The sequence below is a fragment of the Ictidomys tridecemlineatus genome, chromosome 4 (genome assembly GCF_052094955.1).
Source record: "Ictidomys tridecemlineatus isolate mIctTri1 chromosome 4, mIctTri1.hap1, whole genome shotgun sequence".
Taxonomy (NCBI): Eukaryota; Metazoa; Chordata; class Mammalia; order Rodentia; family Sciuridae; genus Ictidomys; species Ictidomys tridecemlineatus.
In genome coordinates, this window is record NC_135480.1 from 158,553,166 (window position 1) to 158,574,354 (window position 21,189).

At 35.8% G+C, this 21,189-nt stretch overlaps 1 protein-coding gene across 14 annotated transcripts in view; it reads right to left on the reverse strand.

Annotated features, from left to right (window-relative positions):
• The window catches only part of Bnc2 (basonuclin zinc finger protein 2), a 413,108-nt gene that overhangs the window by 179,914 nt on the left and 212,005 nt on the right, over positions 1–21,189 (reverse strand). Inside the window, exon 1 of one of the 14 annotated variants that reach the window (XM_040285834.2) lies at positions 5,541–5,998. The exons of the other annotated variants lie outside the window; for them this stretch is intronic. Coding sequence (XP_040141768.1) covers positions 5,541–5,552 — 12 coding nt within the window. The 5' untranslated portion in view covers positions 5,553–5,998. Of the gene's footprint in view, positions 1–5,540; positions 5,999–21,189 lie in introns of those variants that run through there. 14 annotated transcript variants of the gene reach the window in all.

Genomic DNA, 21,189 nt, shown 5'->3' on the forward strand with positions numbered 1-21,189 from the left:
CCCTTTCCAGTATAGTTTCAGAAAGAAGATTTCAAACTACATTTAAAAACACAGTATATGAGCAATGCTGATCAGGAACTTCTATTCTGAAAGCTATTTATGACTTATAAGTAGACGAGAGAATAGTCTAACTTCTCTAGCAGGTTTACAGTAAGAACACTGATCTAAATAGCACACTTCATGCATCTGGTGATATGACTTATTTCTGAAGGACGTTCTTAGGCACACAGAGGTAACACCACCTGGAACCGCTATACCTTAAGGCAAGGACGCCTCAGCTTTCCTCTTTTCTCTCCTACCCACAATGTTATCTGGTTCCGCTGTTGTCACAGAGCCAGAGAATAAAGCTCTTCCAGAAAACTCACCCAAGATCAAACTGTGCCTGGTGACAGCAACGTCCAGGCCATAAGTAATGTTCAAAGGATTCAACAACGCCTGTGACTGATCATTCTCCTTCCCTTGCCATCACCTGCTGATTTTGTCCAGGTGTTTTATGGCTATCTTGAGGATCTGGAGAGCAGACAGAGGGAAGACTTTGCCAATTTCTTTTGTCTGGGATTCTGAATTCCTTACACAGATGGTGGACAGCCTCAGCCCAGGGCAGCGCCAGGGTATATTGCCTTCAACCTCCAAAAGGAGAAAAGGAGGGAGACATTATCTTCTCCCGTAACACTGCCCATAATATGTCCGTGGTTTGCAAAACTGAGACAGCATGGCTTCCCAGGGGGTAAAACGAGGAATGAAGAAAGTCAACAAGCGACTTGAAAATATTTACTTGTTTGAGTTATTACTGAGCATTTCCCAATAATCAGAAATCCTGATGAGGAAGATAAGTCCTGAAGAAAAGTGTTTCTATCAAAATTGTCACCCAAGTTTTAGTTCTTTTTATTATTATTATTATTATATATCAAAGTTACCAGGTCTTGTAAATTAACCAAAATAAGGACTTAAAATTCCAAGTCAATCTTTAAAAGCTATTGCTCTGCTATGGTGGGTAGAAAATTGTACTGTCATTCAACTTCTATGCCAGCCACATGAGTACTGGAAATGGGGACAGTCCAAATTGAGATGTGTTGGGAGACTCAGTATGAAAATAAGAATACAAAATATCTCAATAAACATTCATATTAATTATATCAATGTTTATATTTACTAGACATGCAAATGATAACTATACATGCAAATGATAACATTTTATATACTAGATTTTAAAAACTATGTTAGAACTGATTTCATCTATTTCCCTTGATTTTTCTTATGTGGCTCACATTATTATTTATCTTAAACAGAGCTATTCTAGACACTAGGACTCTTGTCATTTCAATCTCATGTTGGTTGTATGACTATGGTCTTTTTTCTTAGCCTCCCGAGCATCATTATTTTCAAGTGAGGGAATGGAAATCAGGTATATAGATTCCAAATTTTATAGATTTAAGTATTAAAAAATGTATAAAATTTTACCGAGTTATTTTTCAGACTTTTATGCCCAAAACTCAAGATTCATTTTCATTTCAGCCTTCTCTCTAGAAGCAGTGAAAAACAAACAACAGATAACCAGGTTTTATTTATCAGTTGCTAAATTTAAAATGATTTTTTTTATACTACAATTCACAGAGGGATTTGAACAAGGTTTTTAATCGAGGTTGACTTGGTAATCACATTGAGTTTCATCAGTGATGAATAACTCAAAATGATATATAAAGTTAAGAAAACTGATTACCGTTCATTTGGTAAGAAGGTTACAAAGGCAGACACACCAAACCAAACCTCAGGAAAGGTTTAGTAGTTCCCTCATTGAATCCCAGGGGAGTATATCTTCAGTTACAAGCTACAAGCTGGTTATCTCCCTCTTGGAAACATTTTTTTCTTTTTAGACAGCAATAGCTGCACGTATTACATCTATTATTATGAACTTCATAATAATTCAAAAAATACCTACTCTCATAGTTCTCGGGTGGCTGCGCCCAGAGAAGGATAGTTCTAGGTGACTGTTGTTCTATCGCCCATTCTAACTGGCAGTGTTATACATTATAATAAAAAGGCCAAGGAAGAAGCATTTAAAGAACAACAATGTCAGATGAAAATTTAAATGCTTAATTTTACATTATCATTTCTTTGCAGTTAAGGAACCATGAATAATTTCATTCTCTAGGTTTCCTGAGAAAAATGAACATTTTATTTTACAGGTTATGTTGAGGATTTGAGTTGGTTTGCTGACTGAACCAGGGAAAGGAAGTGGAAAACAGAAAGAGGAGATTAAGTGTAGGACAGAAACTCAGTATTAGTTTATTGTATTCGATTTTACCAAAATGATGGTGAGACTAAACTACTTATTCTGCCTCAGTGAAAGCCTAGTCAGAGACAGAAGCTGGGGAATATGGACATATGGTACCAGACTGTATTATTCTTTGCATAACGAGTTTAAAATTCTAATATACAGTTAGCAGAAAAGAGAGATCAATGAATTCTGTGATAGTCTGTATATCCAAAGGGAGAAACTTTCAAAAGAAATCAAAGACAAAAGTAAAGATCACTAAAAACACAGGAGCAAGTGAGGGAAGAACAATATTGTCAAAGCTAAGGAGTCTGAAGAGAAAAACACTGGAAAGGTTTCCATGATCCTACTCTGAAGAGCATTTCAGCAGACTGTTTTAAATTTTTAACTTTACCAAAGAAGCCCAAAGAAATACCTATAACTACAGTATTTGATTTTAAGAATCTAATTTACATGCAAGTAAAACATTCATCTAAATTATTTGCTTTTATAAATATTCCTAATGTGTATCAGATAAATATTAAAGCAAGGTTGAATTAATTCATAGCTGCTCTTTCCTTGGCTAATACCAGATGTATGTGGGTCACAATGTGAATGGCTCTTGCACAAAACCTCTGAGAAAACCCAGTGAGGCCTATTTGAGGTCTATTGATAACACGCAAGGTGAAAAGGATTCAGTAAAAAGAAAAGCAGGAAACAAGAGGAGATGTTCCCTTAGAAAAAGAATTATTGGGTATTTTTGTCCCTTAATATTTGGGTATTTTCTCTTCAAACAAAGAAATTTTTTGCTTAAATGTTTAAAACGTGGGGAAACATATACTTTCAAAAGATCTTTTCATTCACTAAAGTTTTAACCTAGTCAAGAATTTCTTAAAATATACTGTTTCTTTTTAAAATAGTTTCAAATGCTACTTCAAAATTCTTTTGTCGGAACTACCATTTTTTACAATCTTATTTCTTCACACAGCAAGGAGCTTCCAGAAACCACTCGAACATTCCTGCCCTCTGAATATTTGGGAATGGTCTCTTCATATGTTACGAATAAGCCAGACAAAGTATTTATATTAATGGCCACACAATGAATATTCAACTGCATTTGGACTCTGAAAATGTCCAGGGCTCCTTCACTTGTGCTTGCTTAACTACCTGATTAGACCAAACTTTCCCTGACCTCAACAAAGTCCTATTAATGTTCACTATGGCAACAGAACTGGACAAAATCACATAATAAATACCTGTAATTTTAAAGGAGAGGCAAGAAAAAGTGCTCACACAACATAAAAGTTAATTTTACATCAGTATCATTAATATTATACCCACACTGTAACAGCCAAATAAACCTTGTGCCTTAAAAACAGATCAGGTCGCTTGAGCAGCCTGCTGCATTCCGCTAAAAAAGCAAAATCTGTCATGCATGGCAAGGTGACAGTCTTCCTCAATGACTTTTACTATCTCTGGTCAACTTTGAAATCATCCTCTTCCATGTATTGAATCTGAAGACCTCACTTGTATAAAGTTTTATCAATAGGTATTAAAAGCACAAAAAAAGTTATAAAATGGTTTCAAATGGAAGTCTTTTTTTAAGGTGAGATTATTTTTCTAGTTTATCTGGGCATTCAAGTTGCTTTTTTAAAAAAAATCCAACAATTATTTCTTTAAAGAAAGGTCTTTATGTGCTTGAAATTAAAATGCACACAAGATAGTCTTTCAAGGCCAGCAAGCACTTCCTAACCAAATCCCCCACTTCCTTTGCTAGCTAAACATAACTACTTCAAATGTGTACATCCTTTAAAAAGTTAGAAGGGAGCACCTCGCATGTAATAGCAGGCAGCTGGAAAGCCAATTGGCGCAGTCAGAGAGCACATTTTAGAAAGAGGCTCTTTAACATTCAATAACTAAGTGGTAATTGGGCACAGAAACATAAACTGTCAAACTGAATCAAAACCCCTTTGCTTTTTGGAGAATTATTTGTAAGATTATACTAGAATTAAATTTGAACATGCATCTACCCTATGCATTCAGTCAAATTATGAAACAAAAAAAAAATTTGCTCGGCTTTCTTTGGATAAAATTAATGTCAGCTTTGTGTCCTTAAACCAGACCCGATCGGGAAATGAAATATGTTTAGTCCTGAAATAGTTGTGGTAATTCAATCCCTGCACTCTCCTTATTTTCTTGATGACAAAGAAAAACTCCCAACTGGCAGGGCCACCTGCACTGATTACTCCTCCATCCACACCCACAGAATATGAAAATGAGCCAATGATCATTAACCTTAATTTCTTCTAACATAAACCTCAGCTCTTTTTCAGTCTTGCTACTCAGGGAACTCCCCTGAGATAAAGGAAAAGAGAAAGGGGGGAAATAAGGAAATAGGGAGTGAAAGCTCAGTGCACGAGGAGGGGTTCACGAATGAAAAATGGAATCCACTGGCTTTTAAAAAATTGCACAGCTGGCTTATTAAACTTCATACAGAAAAAAACTTCACAAAGATAAAGAGAGTCCCAGCCATCACTAACTCTCCAGATAGTGAGCCTCCTCTTCAGAGCAAAAATAAGAAAGGATGCTTTCCTCTCTACCTTCTCTCCCACCCCCCATCTCCCACATCTCAGTCCCCCACCCAGACATCACTATATAAAGATAGCTTGCAATAAAAGATGGGTCTGGACAGTAAGAATGCAGGTGCAGCTGTAAGATCTGCTGTGTGAGGACCAAAGGGCCTCAGCAACCAGAAAGGAGATTCCAAGAAGAGCACTTCAAATACAGTAGAGAATGCACAGCACCTTCTGGTCATTCACATTCAAGTCCAGCCAACTGGAATCATTTTTGCTTCAAACTGTGTGGGGTAAGATACCATTAGCATGACATCATCTTCTAATGGATGAGGAGCTAGTTGGAGCCCTAAAAAGAAACACGACCAGGAGGGGAGCAGGAAACCTTCCGAAATAACAGCCTCTTCAGCACAGATGTGTGTACTGCAAATTATCTTGTTATGTTTGCCTACAGACCTTGGTCTATCTTAAGCAGGTTGCTCAGAGCGGATAAGACTATGAAAATGAAGAACAGCTCAGCATGTCAACAGATAAAACTATACACGACCCCCTGGTAAAGCATTCCTGAAGCTGAAGGGAAAACCAACTTCAAAAACCATTACCATGCTAAATGAAACCAAAAAGTCTTTAATTCATGTTTTTTCTATTACAAATATTGACTGCAAAAGGCACATAAATGCATAAAGAATGTAACAAAAGTCTAATTGTGTTACCTGCAAGTACATTACGGGATGTTTGTTGCCTACCCAGTGCAGGCAGGCAGAGCAACTTTGACCACGCAGTTATTCCCTCAATGTTTCAGACTTCAACTCAAATAGCAGCCATGAGGAGGGTGAGGCAGGAAGGCACGCAAAACAAACAAAACAAAAACAAAAACCTGGCTCAACTGGGTCGTGGATTCCAAAGCCCAATTTGCACTAAAACCTGGCCTTCAGGCACTCGGTGTTCCCTGCCTTCTTGCTCAGCCTACCAACTCTAAGAGGCACATGCATGCACAGCCACCCTTCCTCCTGTTTCCTTTCTCCCTTTCCCCCCTCCCTAATCAGACTCTCAAAGGTCAATGGTCCCCTCTAGAAGTGAGGACAGAGTGCTGAAGTATTCAGTGCCATGAGTCATCTTAATAGATACTCTAGTGACTGCCTGCGACCCAGCAGTGCGCCGAGATAGCAGGGCTTTTAATAAAGCAGCACTTTTGCACGCTCACAGCCCCGTTAATTTAATACCTGCCGCTTGTTTACCAAACAGCACAGGCAGTCTCCATGTCGATAACTTCCCGGTGACAGTGAGGCGACTGAATCTGGGCATGGAACAGATGCACCTTTTTACGCTCTGTTAAACCGTGTCACAGACTACAGCCCCTGAGCGCATTCCTTTATTTATGCTGTAGCCAGTTGAGCTAATTGTCAGAGACAGACCTGGTTCTAATTCTGCAGAGTGCAGCAACTGCAGGAGCATATGTGGTGAGGCATGAATGGTGCGGGGCTCTGAAAGGAAACAGTTGAAAAACTGAGTCAGAGGGTAGAGGCATAATCTGCCAATATTTTACCTAGAAAAACTTTGAAAATGTCACCTATCTCAACAGTAGGTTATGAGAGAGGGGACAAAGGCAAAGCATCTGCAGTAGCCGGACGAAGCAGAGGAAAGCAAATGTTAAAGCAAATACCTATGTAAAGAGAACACAACAGAGCAGGGATGGCATTCACTCTCCAAAGAATACAGTGAGGCCTGTGCAGGTGTAAAATATTCACAGGCTCAGGAACTACTTGATAACAGCAATGTGCAATGCAGCTCACAGCTGCAGTGCTGCACCATCCACGGCTGGCCATTTCAGATGCCCCGACACAAGCCCATTAATGGCACCAAAATTACTTGAAGAATAGTCTCTCGTTTGTCCAGCCATACAGCCTTAGTCTGCTTGATCATGTGTAGACAAAGTAACTCCCATTTATTGTTCTCCTCACACCCTGTAGCATTAGAAGTGTTTCTTATTAGCTGTAATACCATACTCATATTTTATCAGTAGCAAGAGTTCACTCTAGTTAAAGTTCTTCACCCGTCATGGGCATTTTTCAGCAAATTAATGTCTTTTACTTGCATGACTTCTCTTCATATTATAATTTGGGGTTTAAACGGATCATAATACTTTTCAGAAAGGAAAAAGACAAAAAGAGCTCAGTGTTGATAATTTTTACTACTTATGACTAAATGACCTCAACTGAAGAATAAAAAATTAAGTCATTTGTCTTATGAGGTACAGAGGACATTTTATAGCGTACAATTTAGCTAATAATGGGTTGGGGCCAATCCTTAACAAGTCACATGCTTCCATTGTCCCTTCACCCCTGCTTATGTTTTTACCACATCCTAACAAAAACATGACCAGAACTGGTGAAAAACATACGGTTCCAACTAATGAATCACATACTTTCCCGCAAGTACAGTAAGTACTACCAGCTGTGCGACAGTCTTGCTTTGGCAGTGCAACCAGCGTCGAACAAGCCGGCCCATCTGAAAGCAGCTGTATTGAAAAACCACAAGCAATATGAGTGTGTCTGCCTTCTCAGGGCAGCTCTGCCTCTGCTCTATGTCTCTTTTTCTGTCCCTAGAACATGCCAGCCATCTTGTCTATAGAGAAAGTTTCAGAAATTGCAAAGATTGAGGGGTGGGGGACATTCCACAAATTTTAAAAACTTAAGTATTTAGAAAATGTCATCACTTTGTTAAGGGTGTTGCCATAAGAGGACAGTTAAAAGGAACACTCCTCTTTCTGTTTGTGTTTCTCTGTGTGTGTTTCTTTTAGGGCTTGCCTGGAACTATAGATGGTGTCTATTCATGTATCTAAATAAGTGAGATGGGGGCAGGAAGAAGGAACAGCTCTAGACCTGGCTACTTGCAGACAGGCTGTCACATGCTCACAAACGCACAAGCGCACACGGAACAATTCACAGATTATCAACTCATGCCACAAGCTACTGCAAAAATTTCTATGATTTAGACTTGCCATTTATACAACAATAAGCTTCATTTGTAACCACAGAGCATTCTGAAAAAAAAAAATTCCCTGGCAAGTCCTAGATATTTTTATACAAATGCACTTTTCCATTCTTTGCAACATTCAAATGAATAAACATTACTGCCAAAGGGAAAGTCCAGCAGCATTAATTTAGAGATGTAAGTGGAAATAATAGCTTTTTTATAACTTTATTTAATTTATTTATTTATATGTGGTGCTGAAGATTGAACCCAATGCTTCAGACTGCAAGGCAAGAGTTCTACCACTGAGCCACAACCCCAGGCCAAAATGATAGCTTTTTTTTTTCCATAGTGTATGAAGGCGATAATCAGTAAAATTTTACTAATAATACATAATTTATCAATTAAATAATCAGTAGCTTTTATGTAGTCTAAGAACCATATTAGGCTTGCTCTGAGAAAAACGAATACCTAGGGTTGTCCATCACTTTTCCAAAATCTCAACTAGAACAAAATGATAATGGTGAAATTAATTTAGTCGCTTGCAATTGTTCTAAATACAGGGAAGTGAAATGTGAGGATTAACTGGAAGACTCTGCCTTTGATACTTGCCTTTATCATTCAATTTAGTCAAACACATTATTCTGAACTTATGTAGTAAAGATGCTTTATTCAGAAAAACCTAATCCAAAAGTCATAACAACACCACGTTTTCTCTTTTTGTTTACACCATAGTTTTAAGAATAATTTTTGTTTTGAATGAAGCTATCATCAATGTAACTCTCAAAGCACAGCCAGACTCACTACACCAATTAGAGAAAACCTTGGTCCCTGGGATTCAAGTTCCTCCCCTGGGAGTTTTTGTGTGTCTGGGGGAGTTCTGAGCTAGGCTGGTCAACAGCAAGTACTTATCACAATCATCCATATGGCTAGATGAGGCAGACAGAGGGCAGGATAGACAGCACTCACTGGACTGGGGAAGAGAAAAGGATGGACGTTTATTCTAGCCTGAAGAATGAGCCCTTCCAAATACTCACATAAAACATGGATATAAACAATAGTGCACTGAAAACTAAATAGGTGTATGATTTTAAAAGAATACTGAGTAGGGGCTGGGTTTGTAGCTCAGTGGTAGGGTGCTTGCCAAGCATGTATGAGGCACTGGTTTGATCCTCAGCACCACATAAAAATAAATAGATAAAACAAAGGTATTATGTCCATTACAACTAAAAATAAACAAATAAATAAAAAGAATATTGACTAATTTGCAACCCACTTAATGTTAAATATAACAGGGAATTCTTGTTTAAGGGGAGGAAAGTCCAAAACTATATTATAAAAACACAGTAAAATCTACCAAGGAAAAGCTCATATATAGTTAATCCAAACTTATTATAAAATTACTAAGAAATTTAGAACTCACAAAAATAATGACAGGGAAAGATAGTTATAATATACAGATAAGCAAAAACAGCTTGTTGAGGAACATACTCATTAGGCTCCTCTATTATTTTTAAAATAAATTCAAGAAAAAAAAAAGCAAGTCAAAAATACTCTAACACCTGTGTGGTCAGAACTATTGGCAATGGTTTTACTGTTATTAAACTCTATTTTCTCAATTTAGTTTATTTAATTTGTATAAATTACAAAAGGAAAAATAAGTACAACTGCTTTAACAATATGACAAATTTGATTATTAAAATACCTAGTAACTAGATTTTCTGTCCTAACTAGTAGCTACACTTGAAATTCTACGTATATAAAAAATGGGGAGCTTTTCTCAAAAATTGAAAATTGTTTTAAACTATTTTTTAAACTATATTTAGGTTTTTTGCATGTAAAATCTGGACAGGTATTAAATTTACGTACCTCCTTCCTCTACCCCCCAGGTTCCCAAGGGTATACTTTCATAATTTGAGCTACAAACCAGCCTTTGTTAATTCGAAGTTTACATAATTAATGAACCATAGATTTAAATCTTCACCTTACTAATAAAAATAATACCTTTAAATAGCACTTCTAATTGCTAAAGCACTCCCATAAAATAAAAGCTTATATCCACCACTGAATCACCATTCCTTCACCCCAAAACACAGCAGCTTCCCTGCAGATCGACAACCAAGATCCTTGGACTAGTCGGAGACACTATAATAGGATAAATTCAACAGAGCAAATCTGTTAAATATGCATATCCAGGTTGAACCATGGTAGAAATAACTAGATTAATAACCATACTCTTGTAATTAGGGACTTAGAATCACATTCAGCAATTGAGAGGATTTACTGTTTAAGAAGCATTCAAAGTTTTTCATTGGATGACTTCTAAGAGAACTGGTAAAGACACTAATCTGGCAAATACTTATTGATCAATTACCAAGGGTTAAAAATATATAAAGCGAGGCTGTTCTGAGCATCCTGACATCAGAAACCATCTACTGCCCAAGAAAAGAGAAATAATGTAAATGCACTGTGTAAATGAGCAGCAGAAAGCTCTGCAGGGGAACAGGGCATTAAGGCTTCTGGGGCTTTGGAACAACTTCAGGAAAAGGTAGAGGTAAATGAAGCTTAAAGACATGTTTAGCAGCCAACCAGGTACGGCTGGGACTAGGAAAGAGGAGGAACTACATGGGAGAATGTTGCACGGTGAGAAATACCAAGGGATCAGGGGAGAGCTACCTGTTGACTTGTGTGGCTGGACTGAGAAGAGCTTAGAGTAGAGGAGCAGGCAGGGTCCAGTTTAGGAAGGTCTTGTCTGACACTGTAAACAGTTTCAAGTTTCCTTTCATCTGTTTACAGTGAGAACTGCTTAAGCTCCCATAGCTCCATGCCCTTCTGATCTTCATCTTGTGTGTGATGGGAGAGGACTATATCTTCCCCTTGTTTTCACTTTTACTTTGAAACAGTATTTACTGAACACAAAGTGCCAAGCACTATTTTAGGCACTAAGAAAACTAAGGAAAGAACAGTCCTGAACCCTTGTCCACTCCAGTAGCTCACAAGTGTGGATCCCTCACATTAGGTAATAATTTCTTTAAAAGCACAAACCAAAACCAGGCCTGGCTTTGTATGTTCTTTGGAGCCTGGAAGCAAAAGATCAGAGGGAAAAGAATCTGCACTGTAAAGGCAAAATATTCCCAAATAATTTTATCAGATCAAATTATGCCAAAATGATAAAAATCATACTTAAAAAGAATACTTTGTCAAAACACTGCTAATTATAGACATAAGCAAGATCAGACCAAAACTTAAGTTATTTTTTTGATAAGGACAAGTAGGGCCATTTCATATAAGCCATGACACATACACACTGAGGTCTAGACCCCAATTTTGTTCACACATTGTATTGGAGGCCGTCATGTCTTTGACTAAGGTACCATCCCAAGGCCTAATTTAATGCATTTAGTAAGATTCCAGATACAACAGCATGATGCAAATTTGGACAATAGTCAAATTTTAGTACCAACTTTTATGCAAAAGTCTATACCCCATAAAAGACACTTTCTCAATAATTCCTAATGCAATACTCTTGGGGAAAACAATATAATCGAGTTTTATAGGAGGGAAGTTTCTTAATACCAGCTGGTTATAGTCAGGCTCTAATGCATGAGAACTGATCATATTAAAATCCAGATACCAGCTATTATACCTAAAATTGTTGCTTCATTCATATTTAGCATGAAGAGGAGCCTATCTAAAGCAGACTCTATTTAATACAATGTGGTTTTAATTGGAGTCTGTTTTAGATGAGCCACCTGTATTTCATCTTTTTAAAATTATCCATAATTTTCTACGCAATTTTCCTCTGCAACATAACGAATAGCAGTTATAGATTATTGCCATTGTTTGGATGTCTAAGAAGAGAAGGCAAACCTCTATTTACTGAGATATGATGACTCCATACCAAAGAACAAAACTGTGAGCCTAGGGTTCTGTTTCTCTCACAGTGAACATATGAACAACACCATACATATGTAACTATTATTAAGCCTTAAATAGAAAAGAAACAGCTTAATGCCCTAGTTAGCTAAACTGCATGATGGGTATTCCAAAGCCTATTAACTAAAAATCTCACCTTTTCTACTCAAGAAGAAAAAAATTCCAACAGTGGAAGTTCTGCTGCCAGCAACTACATAAAACAACATTTTTTTTGTCTGAGAGTTCTATGGACCTATTTTGCAATTATTTCTGCACCAATATATTCACAGTTTGTTCTTAACTAAAACCATTCAAAAGTTTTACATAATGTCTTTAATTTCTAGGATATTTTCCACGTTCTTTGTTTTCATTTTCATAATAACTTCTAAAACATTGTGAAATACAGTGTATCATAAACATCATAAAAGTTTTTCCTGGTAAATCCCGGTAAATAACCATTGACAAATCAAAGTGTGTGTGTGTGTGTGTGTGTGTGTGTGTGTGTGTGTGTGTGTTACATGATGCCTATAAGACTGACCCAACAAAGAGAATATCTAAAACGCAACATTCAAAGAAAATGCTTCACTTAATCTGTTATATATTATGAAATCCCTCAATGTCAATAACTGAAGTTGAAATTTCAACAGGTGTCAAATATATTAAAATTATCTTTGATCACATGTTAAAATTATGTCAACAATAAGTTATTCATCGATGGGTAAAGAATCACAATCCCCCTAAAAATTCTGGCATTATTATTAAGCTATACTACCCAAGTTTTTCTCTTTATGCTTACCAGGTAATATAAGTGATTTCTAACTAGTGTTTCTTCCCCAACCAGACTGTTCTTCCATATAGAACTAACTGACATTGTGGTTTTTTTGGTTTTGTTTTTTGGGGGGTTTTTTGTTTGTTTTTAGGGGGAGGTATTTGGTTTAGTATTAGGAACTGAACCCAGGGGCACTTTGTCTTTGATCTACATCCCTAGTCCTCATTATTTTTTAATTTTGAGACAAGGTCTCACTAAGCTGCTGAGGGTCTTGCTAAGTTGCTGAGGCTCATCCTGAACATCTGATCCTCCTGGCTTTTTTTTTTTTCCCAGATTGCTGGGATTACAGGCATGTGCCACCATGCCTATAAAATAGGATTATTCATAAGAATGATCTTCCTCAATTTCCATGTATCCACTGTACAAACTCAATGGACTTAGGTATGCTGTAGAAATAGTACCTTTTTCATTTGCAAATGACCATATATTTTTTTTCTCCAATTTATGTAGTCCCTACTATTATGTTCTAATGTTGCCTTAGCTTCTCTCCTATTTAAAGCATTTTGATTTGAGATTATACTTGAGTTGTCATAATTATTTATATCAAATCTAGATACCTGTTAATTGATAAATAGGCAAACTGAATATAATTGTTATGTTAAGAGTAGTAAACCCCAAATTCTAACCTCAAAGAATTATTGCCACTTAGTAACCCACACTATCCTATAATTAACAACTTCAAGTGTCTCATCAAAACACCAAAGTCTTGGCCCAAGAAGCAGCACATGCTGTACAGGGGAGAAAGTTCATACGCTAATCCAAATCTTTTCCTCTTAATTTAACACAGTAACACCAGTAATTTCCTTACAGATTCCATTATGGAAGTCCTAGCTTGAGTTCAGTGCCACTTGATAGAATCTATTACTAACGTGGTTTGTATAAATTGCATATAGCATACCTCATATGGAAACCATATTTTCACAGTAACAGATGCTTAATAACAAACACTAACTTGGAGTATCTATGGCAATTTCTCTGTTCTTATTTTGATGCACTATTTCGGCAGTGTGTCTGTTCAGATATTTAGTCTGTGAAGCCAAGGCTTTGGAATTTTCTCACTGCAGTTAAAAAGGGATTAATTTTATCCCATGTTGTATTAGTTACAAGATAATTGGGCTCTCTGAAAGGCACTGCCATAAATTATCTTGATCCACAAATTATTCTGAACATTGGTAGAAAATAATGCTCCTGCATAAATATACTTGTTTGTGGAAGTTACTGATTAATTTGTTTATTTTCTTTATAATTTCATGTCTTTTTTTCCTTGGTATCTGTTATCTAAAATTTATTATTCAATGTGTCATAAGCTCTAAATAGTTTCATATTTTATAATTCCTTTGAGTAATTTGATAACAGCAATTAACTTTCTATTTTTATAAGCATAATCTTTCTAACTTTTACAAATATAGTTTTACTAGAAAGTAACAAGAAATCACTAGTGATAAAAATAGGATCTGAATTAATACTGCAGATTGTTGTGTGAATGCCTAAGATATCATTTGAAGTCATATTTTAAAATGGAAAAGACAATTCTACAACATGGATTTCTTGGCCAACTCTAAATACATTTCTGAACACAATCTTATAACAGTGCTTTTTTTGAGTGGGGGCCTAAAGGCCAGAATCAGTTTTTGGAAATGGGTTTCTTCACCACAAAGAAAAAGTATATTTCCTTATTCAAAAGATGATTAACAACGGCACAAACTTCATATGCCAACGGGAAGAGTAAAAAAGGATAAAAGGATTAAAAGAACCACCCCCCATGAGAAAAAGAGTAATACAGAAGATACATTATTAGGATTGAGGGTGTTTTGTTTGTTTGTTTTATCAATATTAAGAGTCTGGGAGCAATTTAAACTTAAGACATAAGGATGCTTGAAATTTGTCCAAAGCAAATGGCAGAATAATCTTTGGACTTGGACTACTCTAGAATTTTAGGCTATGGAATGATTTACATTAAAATGAGTGAACAGCATACCCAAAGACTTACTTAAAATTTGAAATAATATTATTGTGTGGGTCATAAAATCAGAATGTTACAGAAATATCTACAGGGAAGAAAATAAATCTTACATACACACACAAAAAAAATGGGAAAGTTGACCTCCTAGTTTACTAATCAGGAAGGTCAAGTTTTAGATGAAGCCTTTTATTAGTTTCTGTATATCTACATGCCATGAAATGTGGATGAAAGAGCAATATAGTAACAGACTTCAAATCCAAAGACTAACAAGAAAATAGGTGAAGAAAAGTGATGAATTTCTGGGACATTTTGCCCTTTTTTCCCTTTGTAGCCCAGCCACTATAATTTTATATCTCACTATCAGGTAGGATAATACTTGAGGCTATAGCCTTTGTTTAATTAGTAAATTAGAAAAGTATTGATGCAAAATATAGATATAATTTTAAATCATTTGTTCTATAATTATTCTGTGATTTAAAAAAAAAAAAAGTGCCCAAGCACCACTTTTCTAGCTCATGGGAAAAACAGATTAGAGGACTGCAGGAATAAATCCTGCTGTGGTTCAAAGACCACTGTTCTGATATTTTTTTTCTCCTTCTTCTTGCCATCTAGGAAAGGGCAATTTTTTTTTTTCCCCCTGCATCTTCCCTTCTTACCAGTTATGGCTTTCATTAGCCATCTGAAAGGCTACAGAATTGCTTTTGTGTTCAAATTACCCAATATCAAGACCTGTGTAGGAATTCCCACAGAATCTCATACAAAGAAAAGAGCTTCTTAAGGTGCCCAGTTGATTGGCAAAATTTTAAAGGAAAATGCTCCTTTAGTGCCCATACATTCAGACTTCCAGTGAAGTTGGAATTATGTGAGAGATAGTGAGAGATTCAGCAAGCATTCTTACAGTGTAAACACAGCAGTTCTGAGTGTGATGTTCGCCCAACATCAAAGCCACATATCCAGAACATGCAGGGGCAAGCCTCCATCAGGGAGGATCTGTCTGTGTCAAACAGATCACTCTAACTCCTCAAAATAGCCCAGTTGTGTGGTTTAAATCACAACAGTATATAATAAACTTTTGGCTTTATCACACTAATTTCAAGTGCTTAAAGCCATAACTAAATTTCTGTGGCCTCCCAAAAAACAGTGTGTGTGTGTGTGTGTGTGTGTTAAAATAAAAATAGTAACTTTTTAAAAAGTCAACAACCCTCGGCGATTTCAAAGATATGTATGCACACCTAAGCATCTTATACATCTGCAAAGTGAAATAGGTCTTGCTTTTGTGAGAGCTTCCCAGCTACTAGAAATTTGAAAATACAAATGGAACCAGATTAAAAGGAAAAAAACAAACAAACTGCTGAATCAAATGTGAACAAGGTATTTCACTCAAAGAAAAAAAAATGTAGACTCAAAATGTTAAGGATATTGTGGTTTAATTTACATACTGGGAAATAAACTGCTTGTAAGTGCTCAGGGAGAACATATTTTCTGGAAGAAACATGTAAAACTCAGAGATACACTTGGGTGTGGCTGATAACAAAAATCAGAGGGACATCACAGGCAGCTATAATTAGCAATGGTGACTCTGAGCAGGATTGGATCTGTCTCCTAAATTTTAAATGATTGCTTCAGGCTAAATTTCTGGGAACTTCTTTGGTCTGGTAATCAGTCTGGGAGTCTTGCAGGAACAAGCTTTCTCGTGATATTTCCACTGCCTCGTGGTTTCTGGCAAGGTCTAGCTGACTAAAGAAACAAGGTTTTTCTAAGAGTGTCTTGTTATTTCCATTTCCTATCTCAGTGAAACCAAGTGCACTGGGATAAGAATGTTAAAAATACACACATATGCAAACTCTTCATCATCTAGGTTGTTTCGAAATCAAGTCAGATTAAATTTGTCAATAGTGCTTTGAGAAATTAGGACGGTTCATGCCGAACTGACTACTGGATAAAACAAAACTTGGAAGTAAAAAGAAAATCAAAACTTTTTGTAATTTTTAAAAAGGAGGTCATTCTATAACTGCCAACATTAAGAATGTTTAAGACTTGAGACATCCTAATAAGTTGGACACTCAAAGAATCTTAAAACTACAATTACCTTTCTAATATAGAATTCTTGAGACTCAGATTCTTAACCTGCCCATCAAGGAACTATATATATATATATATATGGAGAGAGAGAGAGAGAGAGAGAATAATGCAATTATATTTAGGGACACTTCTACACAGTATGCCACCTTCTGCTCAGAAAAGCATTGTGCTAGAAAAGGACATTCTTTAAAATTTTTTTTATTTGTTAAAATATGCTAACCAAACAATGATAAACTCCAAGGAGAGTGACATAATACAATTTTTAATGTCTCCATTTCTTCATTTATTTTAAATCATTGCCTCTTTCTAAATGCATACAAACTGTCTCGCTTAAAACCACTTCATAGGATGTGTGATTCTCTGTAGGGCAGTGAAACACAATGATAACATAAACTTAAAAACTTAAAGATAATACTTGGAAACTAAGGATATTTAGGATAGCAATGCAACTTCAGGGGAATGTTTCAGTTATTATTGATTGGAAAATATAAAATATTTAGGAAGTCCACAGTTACAAGGAACCCTCATAAGCAGAAAAAAGATGTCAAGTAAAAGTCTATGTTCCTTAAAATAAACTTTTCCTCAACACTAATTTTAAAACTTTTGGAGTTATGAAAAATAATTACTATATTTATCTTAAGTTAATATGGTGTTCTTGAAGACATTTTTATCAAAAACTGTTTAGTTCCAATAATCAAAATTCATATTACTAACAACACTATATCATGGGCCTCTGTTCAGTATTATACCAGATGTGATCACTGTATTTTAATATTAAATTTTAACATTCTCTTACTAATTGCCAGCATATATAAAGAACTAAAGCTACCTGACTGGTCTGTTTATTTTTGAAGACATAAATCTAATATATACTTCAATAATGATTTCAAGTTGCAAAAAGTAATTACAATCCCAATGTATCATGCTGAATTCTATTACTCTATTCTTTTTATTATCTTTATATGTTAGTAAGTGCTTCTTCTTTAATTCCCATTTCAAACTTTTTAAAATTCCCCTATTACAACAATAATAACAAAAGCAAAACGAACCTTACAATATCTCATGTTAAATGGCAGGGAAAAAAAATATCTACAAAGTAGATAACATTTTCCCCCACTATGGAGAGTTTAAAGATTTAAATTTTTTTTTTAATTTGTAGATGGACACAATACCTTTATTTTATTTATTTTTATGTGGTGCTGAGGATCAATCCCAGTGCCTCACATGTGCTAGGTAAACATTCTACCACTGAGCTACCACTACAGCCCCCTTTTTAAGTTTTTAAAGACCAAGTTTGATTTGTACAGATATAGCAATCTATTTCTATTACATTGTTCCTAATGACTAAGAATAAAAGTGGCAATACAAACATCATCTTCATAAAAAAAGGAACCAGTGTAGACTTAAAACACCCCTGTCTTTAATCTGGCCAGTGTACATTTCAGATTAAGAAAATTATCATAAGAAGAAAACTAAGTCATCAGACTACAAAAGTCAAGAGTAACAGTTACATGTAAAATAGGTACATTGATTATGTTTGATTAAGTCAGGACACCAAATATTTAAAGACAGACACACGCACACAGACACACGCGTGCACACACGCGCACACACACACAAAGCTACAACCATTATTTCTACCACATTTCACATGTCCTGGACCACCTAAATAAATTATATCAAATGCACAAATATCAAAATGCATCTTATTGTTACACCTTTACAATATTTAACAAAACACAATCGGGATAGAAACCTTTCATGTTAGAAATCACAGCAATTATGAACTACTGGATTTCAACCAAATTTTCATTTAGTGGTTAACTATTTCCTCAGAAGCTGCAATTTCTCCTATTCTTATTACGTATTTTAACATTTTAATGTACCCAAGAGAATTCTCTGCTGAGCAAATTTGTATAAAATTCCTAAGTTTCTGCAAGAAACTGGGTGGGCTGGCTTGCTGTGAATTAAATGCAAAACTTAGGCATGTATTTAAGAATTTAACATGGGGCTGGGGTTGCGGCTCAATGGTGGAACATTTGCCTTACTTGTATGAGGCACTGGCTTCAATCCTCAGCACCACATAAAAATAAATAAATAAATAAATAAATAAAGATATTGTGTCCATCTAAACCTAAAAATTTTAAAAAAGAGCTTAACAACCCTATGTGTTCTTCAGAAAGATGCCAACCAAAGATCTCAAAAGTGTAAACTTTAGCTTACAGAGTACTAAGCTAGCTGGAGAAGATCACTATCTGGGCATCGGAACTGCTGTAGCCCAGGACTGGCTCAGTCCCTTGTGGCAATATGATTATCAAGTCTCTGGACTTCAGTTTTTATCATGAAATTAACACTATCATCCTATTACTTTAGAGAGAGATGTTCTAAGAACTCAATGGGCAGTCCACAGTTCTAGGCAATATTAAGATACCATCACTGTGGACACATGTGCAAGAATATGAATCCAGAGCACTGGATCCTTAGAGGGAGACCTATACATGCTCATGGAAAAAACAGGGGAATCACTAGATAAAGTGACTATGGGAAACAGAATGGAGGTTTTGTTCTATCAGAAATCGATCAGCAGAAAAGTTCATTCTCAAACAAAGACTGCTTATTCTTAAATGCTGTATCACAATACAAAGGAATGACACTATGTATACTATGACTATTTCTTCCCACTATTGCAAACCATTTTAAAAATTACTAAGACTGAAATAACATCTTGGAGATCTTAAATTGAGATATGAGCAGGTAGTAGAAGTTTAAGGGCTATCCTCAAGGCCAGGGATGTAGCTCAGTGATACAGCATGTGCTCAGCATGCATTAGGACCTATAGTCAAACCCCAGCACCAAATAATAAAAAAAATTTTTTTCTTTTGCACTCCTGGGAAACATGTAAATCTAACCACATATAATGGCTAGGGCATTTTCCCAGATATTCTAAATTAAGCTCTGATTATTATTATGAAAATGCTTACTATCCAAATCCGTTGCCTCTACTTAATTTCCTGACTTTTTTGGTCTAATTTACTTCACAGTTTCAAAAGTGACATCTTAATTTCACACAAAAACTCCTATATTAGTAAGATATTGAGACACAAATTAAATAATTTCCGGGACTACTGTGGTCTGTTATCATGTAAGTGCCTGAAATCTGTGGGTCTCTCGCTGAGATTTCCAAAACCACTGTCATGAAGTAATTTTTGTCCAAATAAATGTTAAACTTTCATGGAAGCATAAGTATTAAATGAAATAATGCATGTACAAATTCAGCTACCTCAACACTTTTTTGGAACAAGCCAAGTAGTAATATGAATACTATGTAACACAGTGTTATTTAATGAGATGGAGATTTTTTTGTTTGCTATTAAAACTTAAAAGTCACTAACTAATAACTGCCAATTTACTAATTAAAGATTTCTTCTCCCCATTAAGTAAACATTCAAGGCAGCAAGTTACTAAGCAGCATTTATCATCTGATTTCCACCTACTCACAGTTAAGACTTATCATGATACTCCATAAGCAAAATAAACAGTGACCCCACTTCCAAAACTCCTCCTCTCAGAAGATACTAGGTTCTTACCTTGCCAGAATGCTCTTTTTACTTCCCTATCCTGAATCTGAAATTACACATGAGCTTCTCTTTGTTTTGCTTTGGTACTTTTAAAATGAGCACAATTTTTTTTTCTTTTAATGAACAAGATAAGGAAAACAATATCTCTCTATATCAACAAGTCTGAATAGGGTTTTGTCTGTTAAGTGCCATTTTGAGCGATTATACTGCAATGTTTGGGGTTTTTATAACAATATAACTTTTTAAAAAAAATTAGATGTTGATGGAACTCTATTTTATTCATTTATTTACATGCAATGCTGAGAAGTAATCATCAAACCCAGCACCTCACACATGCTAGGCAAGCGCTCTACCCCTGAGCCACAACCCCAGTCCCACTGCAATAATTTTTGATGCTTACCTACAGGAGCTTGCTTTTAAAAGGCATTATGCATATGTTAATATATTCCCCTTACTATATAGCTTTCATATTTTAGCATATTCTTTCTTACCACATTGCTTTCCTATTTTTTCCACACTGATAAAACAACACACAGCATTATACAAAATCAATGACCAATCATCCCTCCCACAGCATTCACCCTACTAAACTTTTCTTTTACTGTGGTGCTGGAGATTGAACCCAGGGATGGGTGCATGCGGGGCAAGCACTCTACCAACTGAGCTATATCCCCAGCCCTTTCTTTTAATTCTAAAGACAGAATCTCTGAGGCAAATCTACCACTAATGGCCAACTCTCATTAGCAGTAGAAAGACTGTCATCACTAATATCCCATCTTCTCTGAAGATTTAAGAACCAAGGAAGCAAAACAATGAGTGCCTTGGTACCACACTTTGTGTTTTCTTAATTTTGGTCTTTCAAATGTTGGGGTAGAGTTCCCATGATTTAAATGGTCTACATAAAACTTTTATTTCGGAATGAGAAGTAATCATCAAACTCTTCTAGAAGAGCATTCATATGACTAAGTAGATCAAGAGACAGGATTCTGGAAACAAACTAACAGGATCCACTCCCAGCATCT